Below are 9,935 nucleotides of genomic sequence, written 5' to 3'. Positions count from 1 at the left end.
TCTCAAATTAAAAAGAAATTTAAAATTCAATACCCACAACTAAAATATGTATTCATAGGTTTTCATAACTGATAAGGCATCCACTATTGCACAATTGTTTCCACTTTGGAAACATGCTATTTTTCTTTTTTTCTTAAAAACTGCTTTTGTGTAGATAGTTCAGACAAGAAGCATGACAATGAATTCTAGCTCTATCTTTATTATAAAATATCTGTTAACTGTACATTAACAGATTCTTGCGAGTCGGAAAGTATTTCTCCCTTTTCGTTTATTGTTAAGAAAATTAGGAAGGATCCCTTCTAAAACACGTCCCACATTCCCTCTGCTTCAATGGACTTTTGCATGATAGTTGTCTAGTCTGTGGCTCTTCCTCCTATCTCACAGGTCATTCCTACATCCCATTACATCCCACATTTGCTCTAATCTAGAGTAAAAGATGGATATTGTGACATTGCAAATACAAATTCTCCTCCTCTCGGTAAACTATGAAGTATTAGAAATCTGCTGAGCTGGAGAAACTGAGAAAATGGTATCATAGCAAATGTTTAACTAGACACTTTCAAGATAATGGGGCTTCTCCCAACAACAACCTTCCCATTCCCATTTTTGGCACTAAGAAAGGATAACAAAGCAGAATCAAAGAAAAGCATATAAGAATGCAACAGAAGAAAACCAGTTTATTTCATAAACAGAAGTTGTATAGTTTCTGGGTTCTTTTTCATTTTCAAGAAAAGAGAAAGCAGAATACTCTGAACAATTTTAGCTCCTGCATACACATACACACATATATGTATGCATACATATGTTTATATTGTATATATGAACCTTCTGAACTTCTATATCCTGTGGAATTCCCACCTGTAGAATGCATTCCAAATGACAAAAGAACATTAAAGAAAAAAATCTCTTCATGAAAGAGTTCCGTACAAAATACAAAACCATTTCAGTTCAGAACATAAGCAACCTACAGATTTATCCAAAAGAGCCATAGGGCATTTTAACTGAATTTGGGAGTTGTTTTAATTTTTTTAAAAAAAACCAGCTTTACCAACATTCATAAGAAAGCATTATATGCAAGCGTGAAAACACACGCATGCACACAAGCACACACAATTCTTGCCCAAACGAGATGTAATTCAAGTGATTCACACACAATCAATGTCCTAAGTTGCCTTTTCATTAATTAGAGAATATCATTGTCCCTGGCACTGAATCTTATAGAATAATTTATATTGAAATGAAATAAAAATCTCCATTCATTGTTTTGGAGCTGTGTTAGAATGGAAATGAGAATTGTTCTGACAGACAAGAAGCCCCTTAGAGACTTTGCATATTTATGTACATTTGTGTACACACACACACACACACACACACACATTCATGTTTCCATGTATTTACCGTATGAATCACTACTGGAGAACAAAACTGAACTGGCACTCATAAATAAGGCTGTATTGCTATTACGTTCTAGAACTTTAACTCAATGCTGGGCAAAATAATAAAGTCAAATATATTTATCAAATAAAACCTCTGCATAAGTATTAGCCAATGGGCAATAAAATACAGGGAATATGGAAAAGGGTGATGTGCAAACTTTCACATAAACTGATGATATATAGTGCTCTCTTAAAATTGAAGCCTGCATTGGAGTTGAGGCAAAGGTCTTTTTTCTAGACTGGAGCCTAGTCTTATTCCCTAAGAAAGTTTGCAGTCCTGCAGCCTCACTGCTCCCCAGTTTTTTCATTTGTTTATTTGGCTAATGAACTTCATATGTAATCAGGCACTGTGAATTTTCCAATAGCCACAAGGATATATCTCAAAGAGAAGGTGCCCTTCATTGTAAATGATCATTATAATTGACTCCCAATTAACTGAAATCCTCTCCCTGCCATTTGTGACAATGATAGTAGCAGAATTAGCAGGGACAAGGTTGCCTGAAGCTTCCTCTTCTTCAGAATTTGGGAGTCCAAAGGTGAACCCTAATCAAATGGTTCATCTTCATCATCAAAAAAAAAGCAATCTCTCTCTAGATTTTCTGATTCATCATCATAGGAAATATCATCATCATCATCAAGGTCTTCATCATCATATTCTTCTTGCCACTCTGGAACATACTCATCTTCCTCATTTTCCTCTTTGCCCCCATCATCTGTATCAGGTGTGTCAGATCCTTCATAAAAAATCAGCCTGTGCAGAAACAAATTTAGTGTCATTTCATTTTTGGATTACAGTAGTCTTCTAAATTCCAATATTGAACCAAGCAAGACTTTCACCCAATATGCTTGAAGTAAACCAATAAGGATTTTCCTCATTAGAAATTTCTTGATTAGTTATCGGTAGTCCCTAAATCGTATTTTTGTGGACCCCAGAACCTCCCTGGACTTTGTTGTTAAAATTCACTAGTATTAATTTCTACTGATTTTTAGCAAGGGCTAGTGAACTATAGAATGGATAGGCTTACTGAATATAAAACCATTTTTAAAAGGTTTCCTAAAACTGGGGCAAACAGAAAGCAAGACATGCACTTTCCATTTACATGACGTGATGACACTGCACTGCCTTCAGCTACTCAAAAGTAATATAATTCATAAACATAAACGGACTGCCTGCCTCTACTTTAACTCCTAACATTCATAATCAATATACCAGATTTTCTAACAGAACACAACAGAATTCAACTCCATATTTGTTTTTACCAGTGTTATTTTAAGAGATGCAAGAAGTTACTGTTACTCTGACACTACCAAGAACTGGAGAAATGTTTATAATACATTACTCAAGGGGCAGCAAAAACATGGCTTCTTTTGTGACTCCCCAAAGCATCTTGTTCATTCCAAATCTATATAAATCAGATTTGACATTCAAATCTACCTGGCTTATTATGGAAAATATAAAGTTATTCTTTATGGAGAAGGAAATCATCTCCTGGCTGACAGAAAGTACTCTGGTATAGGTAATCTTCAACTTCCGACTGGTTGCTTAGCACAGTGGGTCCCCAACCTTTTGGGCACCAGGGACCTGTTCCGTGGCGAGGTTTCTCTGTGGACTGGAGGGGGGCGTGGTTTCGTGTGCTGCCTGCATCCCATGGATGGGGCTTTGTTTGTTTGCATGACCCGGTTTCTGATATGCTGTGGCCTGGTGCCGGTCCAACGACCAGGGGTTGGGAACCCCTGGCTTAGCGATCATTTAAAATTAAGCAGATATCCCTTGGAGTACTTTCAACCCAATTCTGAAGTTCCAACAATCGTCCGCTGGGTACGTGATCAGACATCGGCCCTTGGCAATTGGCTTGCATTTATGGCCATTTGCAGCATCCAACAGTCACATGTGCTTTGAGATAGTTTTGTTGAAAACTGATATTTACTTCAGGTGTTCAGCAAAGTCAGCCTATAGCAAACAATGGGTTGGCTTTATGACTGCATCATTTGCTTAACAATTGCTACCATAAAGGACATAAAATCAGATAAGACATGTAGATGGCCCACTTTAGGACTATCACAACTTATGACTGTAATGGTTAGACTCCACTATGGTCATAAATCAAGGACTACTTGTATGAAGACCATTGAAAAATATAATCTATCTAAATAGTTGCTGGCCTGCTTGAATTAGGCTCCTCTTAGCCAGACTGCTTCTCACTGGAAACCTGAAACCCAGCTTACTATTCACATATTCCCATAAGAAAACTTACTGTTTATAAGCAGAAGTGCCATTAAGTACATTGGATAATTTAATCCCCCTGTGTACGGAGCTTTGTCGAGTTTGGAATCCCACTCTGAAATCCTGCAACAAAATAAAGATCGAAAGGATATAGCAAGATGCTGACACCAGAGATCACTCTCCTAAAGAGAATGGAACCATTAAGAATCTAGATATAATGATCTTAGCACATTTCTTTTTGCTGCAATATTGAATTGGCAAAAATACATTTACTACCATATACGGTATATCCTGTCTAGGCAGGTATTACCTGAGTAGCATGATGCAGAATTGACAGGAGCCGTTCTTGGATCCTTCGAACCAACTCTAAACCGATATTAAAATGCTTTGCTTTGAGCAACCGAATGGAAGAGGCAAGATCTTGGCAGTGTAACAGCATCTCTTCTGAAAGAAAAAGCAGATCCATTTCCAAATTGTAGCACTTGTGAATGAATGGATCCAAGTGTAAAAACAACAGTGAAATAAACTGGTTATAAAATGAAATTAAGGACTTCCGGTTTTGTGCTGTAGCGCACGGCCGTGGGCTTGCAGAGCTCCATACTCCACGGCTAGTTTTGCCCTGCCAGGGGACCCAAAATGGATCAAAAGTCGCCCTGGAGAGGCAACGAAGAAAGAGGGTGCTCAGATGATCACAGAATGATGGCGGTCGATCTATTCAATCCAGGGGAAGCCCTCTAACCCGACAGGAAAAAGGCTAGGTGTACACCAGTGTCTAGCCCAAGCTACTTGCAGCCAAAGTCCAAGAGCACGAACTAGAACAGTGGTGAACAGCATGCTTGGAATTGGTGAGAGTATCAATCTTCTCTCTTCTATTTTGTAACTGATTCCTTGGAAAAGATCCCTAAAGTAAGAAATTCTCCGAAAGTGAAGGGAGGGGACTACACCCCCACTCTTCCATAGACGGAAGCGGCGAATTAACTTTTAAGGGGGAAAGAAATATATTGAAATAAAATTTATAATACTACAGTCTGGATAAATCTAGAAACTAAGAAAATTTACACCATAAAGGGTCCTGATGAAATTATATAAAAAATAATAAGAATTTTTTGTTTGAAAAAGCTGGAAAATAAACAACTACTGATGTCTAGTGGAGAATCAGAGTATAGAACATCAACAAGACTGATTCAGAAATTGACAAATCGCCCAGAAACAAAGAATAATCTGTTCCCTTGAACTTTAATAACTCTCAAGAAGACAGCTGGGAACAAAGAAAGAAAACATAATGAGCCAGCCATAAGATTAAGAAGTGTCTGCTCTGACTGTTGTTTAAATCCAAAATTGTTTACAGAAATAGAAAAACTTTGATTTTTGGTTAATCTCTCGGGGGGGGGGGATTTACAGGAAAGACTCAAGGTGGCTAAATATATTAGATTGCAATTCTGACTGGTTGATAACTGACCCCTGAATAGAAGAACTATTATAAAATACTGCTTTCACTGAGGCCTTGACAATTGGAAACACATTGGATTACAAAAACCATATATAAAGATAAGTACTATATAAGATTGGATTGTTTGGATTCTGGTTTGACAAGGCTAATCATAGAGACTATGGCACTGATGAAAAATTATATGGAGGGGGGAGAAAATATAGATATTGGATACTTATAAAAAAAAACTACAGGACACCACATCTAATATCTACTCCTGAAAGATCTAGCCTAGAAAATCAGAGACTTCCAGAAGCAATATTCCAAGACAAGACAAATACTTTCCAGGAGGAAATGTATGCAATGCTACAACAGATACAAATGACAATGACTTCAAACCACGAGATCAAAAACAACTCTGATGACATAAATGAGCACATCTAAACAGACAATTAAAAAACTCTCAGAAAATGATGATAAAGAATGAACAAACAAATCAGATAATAGAACACAAACTAGAAGAAAATGACTTAAACAGCGAAGCTACAAATGAAGAGAATTACAACTTAACATGAACAGGAAAAAATCTACAAGATTTTGCCATAACAATAAAAATGGAAAAGATACTTTATTTGTCAGGACGTCAAAATAAACCTGGGGACAAGAAAGAAGATTGAACAAAATGGACTATAGAACTGCCAAGAGAATCATTAGAGTTTGGGAGACAAAAAGTACATATCCTACGTAATTTGTCCTCTTCATTCCCAACAATACCCACAAAAATACAGGAACTTCCTAGCAAGTGAAATATATTAACTTGGAAAGCTACTTGGCAAAAGATGAAGGCCAGAGTTAGATTCAAAAGATTTGATTCGCCTTACCAGATGAAATACTACATGAGCAAACACCTGTTTGAATATGATTAAAAGAACAGATAATTTTGGATATAAAGGGACTCTATAGTAAGAGGGATAAGAGATATAAGTAGTATAGTATTTTTTACATTATATGAAATGTAAAAATATTGGGATGATATATGTAAATGAAAAGTTTGAAATTTAAAAGTAATTAAATTGAAGAGAACTAGGTCTGAGGAATGACCGAAATATTGAGGGGAAATTAAGCTTAAACAAGAATTTTTGAAAATAGGATATATAGTGACTTAACAAGATAACTTTTACAAATATAAAAGAAATATAAGCCGATCAAAAAAGATGTTATATGTAGATGTTATAAGATAGATAAGTAGTATAGTATCCTTATAACACATGAAATATGAAAATATTGGGATGATGTATGTAAATGGAAAGCTTGGATATTTAGATAATCAATATTGAGAAAATTATGACTGATAAAAATGGTTTGAATATTAAGAGGAAATTAAGCTTAAATAAGAATGATGAAAATAGGATGCATGATGAACTTGTAAGATGATTTTTATAAATACAATACAAGTTGATTAGAAATACTATCATATAAAACATTAATTAATAAAACATTAAACAAAACACAAGTTTTCTTGGCCACTACAATGAAAATACAGAAAAAAGTGTGGAAGAAATAACTGAGTCATAATAATTACTGTCTCAGCATATTGAAGAACTTGCAGGCAAGGGTGATCTATACTGGTAGCAATAAGGAAATACTGTTATGACAATTGATGCTTTCTATATTACAAATATTGCCAGTATTCAATGAACATGTCTCAAACAAATGACAGTTACTTGCATGTCAATAATGGCTTACCCAAAAGGATCTGTAAAGCATTAGTATGCAGCTCCAGATTATCAGACTGTTGTTCCATGATATCCATTTTTTCTGTGTCCTGGTTATAGTAGCTGTAGATGCAGGAATATGCCAGGACCTGAAACACATCATGTATCACAATGCATATAAATGATTCCAGTTAGAATCTCTCCAATGGGGGAATGGTTTCACTAGGAGCAGACCCCTCATTCCCACAACTCTGCTCCTCTCCTCTGATATTCCCTTAGAAGAGAATTAGAATCAAGTAATTGGAAGAAGCTTGTCACAGCATAGTACCACCTTCCTACTTAGAGCAAGAGAGAGAAAGAATATTTCATAGCTCAAATTTAAAGTATAGGTTCTTGGAGTTGGAGGGAAATAATGCTAGGGTAAATTTCCATGTTTTTGTATTATTTCTTTTATGGTCATAGTTATAAATCATCCATAGAATGACAAAGGCTTTGTAGCAAGAATCCAAAGAAAAACTAAGAATGAAAAAGCATTCTGGAGAGGGTTTTTTTTTCTGAAAGTCAGTATAGATTCTTCTAAGGTATCTTCCAAAGAAATGTCTATGGAGATTCTAAGTCATCCAGCTCATGTTTCTCCCAAAGGTGCTTTTTCAAGAGGCAACTAGACTTTCTTGTTTTTTTTTGAAGATGTTTTACTTCTCATCTAAGAAGCTTCTTCCCCATCATCCAGTCAGAGCTGAAGAAGCTTCTTGAATGAGAAGCAAAACGTTGCCAAAAAAAGCCAAGAATGTCCAGTTGCCTCTTAAAAAAGGACCTTTGGGACTTCCAAAGAAATGCATTTTCTGTATCATAAAAACAATGTTAAACATGACATTAAACACCAGTGCAGATATTTGCTCACTAAACACCTAGATTTCTTTGAGGATGCCAATTAGGATGTTGAAAAGAGAGTCCTCAATGGATTTTTCCAAAGGTTTGATACAGACTTTTACCAAAGGCTCCTGAGAAACCTTAACATCTAAACCATAAGAGGACAGATGTTGTAACAGTAACTGAATAGGAAATAGAGTAGGAATTAATGCCTTTAGAAGTGTACCTTTCTAGAAGTTTTACTCCAGGGACCAATCGTAATCCTGACGATGTAAAATTAAAAAACTAGTGGTCAACCAGAATCTTCATTCCTTATTCTTCCGGTTTACACTTCAAAGTGGTTTGACATAGGTCGTTATGTGATTTCTTACTTTAAGTTTCTCAGGGTGGATTTTAGATGGGTTGTGTGTCAATTGGCTTTAAAATGATAAAATGATACTTTGGCACCCAAAATTTTGAATGTCATACAGATATTAATGGGAACTAAGCAAGCAGTGATTGATTCCAAAACAGATCCTGGAATGTTTGTGGGCAGCTCAATGAAAATTTCAACCCAGGCAAATTCCAAGGTTGGAATTATTAGGAAGAGAACTGAAAACACAGCAGCTAATATAGTAGTGCCCTTATGTAAATCTACAGAAAAAAACACTTGGCGTCTTATGTAGAAGATGTGGTGTCATAGCATTTCTTTTTAAATCCTCACTGAAACGAACGGTAGGTAGGTAGGTAGGTAGGTAGGTAGGTAGGTAGGAAGGAAGGAAGGAAGGAAGGAAGGAAGGAAGGAAGGAAGGAAGGAAGGAAGGAAGGAAGGAAGGAAGGATGGATTTAGAAATTTGCAGAGAAATAATCTTGAAAAAATTAGGGAGAAAATTGTATCTCAAATTTAAGCCAATGGCTGAATTGTTTCAGAATAAATCAGGATGCATTCATGATTACTATGCTTTGAATGTAAATTTAACAAAATACTATTTAGGCTTTGAACAGAATGAAAGTGTCTACAAATGCCTTATTATTCTGCATTCTACTGAACTAAAATATCATGTTGCAATAACATTTTAGCCTCTTAATTTTACACTGTTCTCTCACTCCATTTTTTTTCAAATACTTTTATTTCCACTCTTTCATTTAAATGCTGATCATTCAATACAGTTCTATGCACATGCTGTGGACCTCCTTCTGTGTTACACTTTCTACATCCTTTGTGGGGCTATAAAAAGTATAATTATTTAAAATTATTTAAAACAAACAAAAAACAAACATAGCAACAAATGGAGCCTGGGCTTTGAAGAATACTTTTGCTGATTGCGGACCTACTGGGTTTGGCTCCGTAGCTCCGCGGGGGTCCTCGGCGGAGATGGGGAGCCTCCGGAGGGTCGGGGGTGCTCGGCGGCCTTGAGTTCGGTGAGAGAAGGCTGGCGAGCGGAGAAGGCTGGTAACGGGCCACGCGACCACCCGGCTGTGGCGGGCTGGAGCCACGGGCGGAGTCGTGGGTGGAGGCCCGGCTCGGAGAGATCTCGACGCGGCGGAAATTTGCGGCCTGGCGGCCCAACGGCCCAGCGACCTAGCAGCCCAGGGGGATGCAGCACAGCGGCACAACGGCCCGGATGGCACACCGGCACACCGGCACAGCGGCCCGGGCGGTACAGCGGCCCGGGTGAAGGACAAGGCCCAGTGGGAGACGCGACTCGGCGGGGAGTTAGCCCGGCGGCCTGGCGGTCCAGCCTGGTAGTCCAGGCGAAGGATGCGGCTTGGCGGCCTGGTCTAGCGGCCCGGGCGCGGCCCAAAGGAGGAGTTTGCCTAAGGAACGCGGCCTGGTGGAGGACCTAGGGCTTGGCGGTGAGTGCCAGACGAACGTGAATGCCTGGGCCCACGCCCCATGGAGGCTGAGGACCGGGGGAGGGCTGCTTTTGGGTTTAAGGCCCTCCAGTAGAAGATCTTGCGGCCGGCCTCTGTGGAGTTGGTGTGGGCCCGGCGTGGACTTGGAGGCTTGTGCGGTTGGGGCCTGGAGGCTTGTGCGGTTGGGGCCTGGCTGACTCTGACTTTGCAATTCCCCCCCCCTATGGGGGGTCAATACGAACAATAAACTGTTGCTGCTTTCTCGTTATCCATCTAAGCCCCTGACTAGGATTACCATCACGAGGACTTTCCCCCCTCCCCTACTCTGCTGCTGGACTTCCTGATGTGAACTGGACTGTATTCCAGGAAGGAACTGCTGGCCCTGCGCGATTCCCCCATCGCGCAGGCATGGCCTAATACGATCT

The 9,935-nt window shown here is 38.7% G+C and overlaps 1 protein-coding gene across 1 annotated transcript in view; it reads right to left on the bottom strand.

The window, feature by feature from the left end:
* Positions 1-657: 657 nt before the first annotated feature.
* LOC107287859 (cullin-9-like) overlaps positions 658-9,935 on the bottom strand; it is a 54,587-nt gene continuing 45,309 nt past the window's right edge. The window contains 4 exon segments of the mRNA XM_029284227.1: positions 658-2,187; positions 3,692-3,783; positions 3,971-4,104; positions 6,836-7,055. Of these exon segments, the coding sequence (XP_029140060.1) occupies positions 1,980-2,187; positions 3,692-3,783; positions 3,971-4,104; positions 6,836-7,055 (654 nt within the window). The 3' untranslated portion in view covers positions 658-1,979.

This window comes from Protobothrops mucrosquamatus, unplaced genomic scaffold (genome assembly GCF_001527695.2).
Source record: "Protobothrops mucrosquamatus isolate PMUCROS unplaced genomic scaffold, P.Mucros_1.0 scaffold448, whole genome shotgun sequence".
Lineage (NCBI taxonomy): Eukaryota > Metazoa > Chordata > Lepidosauria > Squamata > Viperidae > Protobothrops > Protobothrops mucrosquamatus.
The sequence above is the reverse complement of the archived record's forward strand: the minus strand, read 5'-3'. Positions and strand labels throughout refer to the sequence as shown.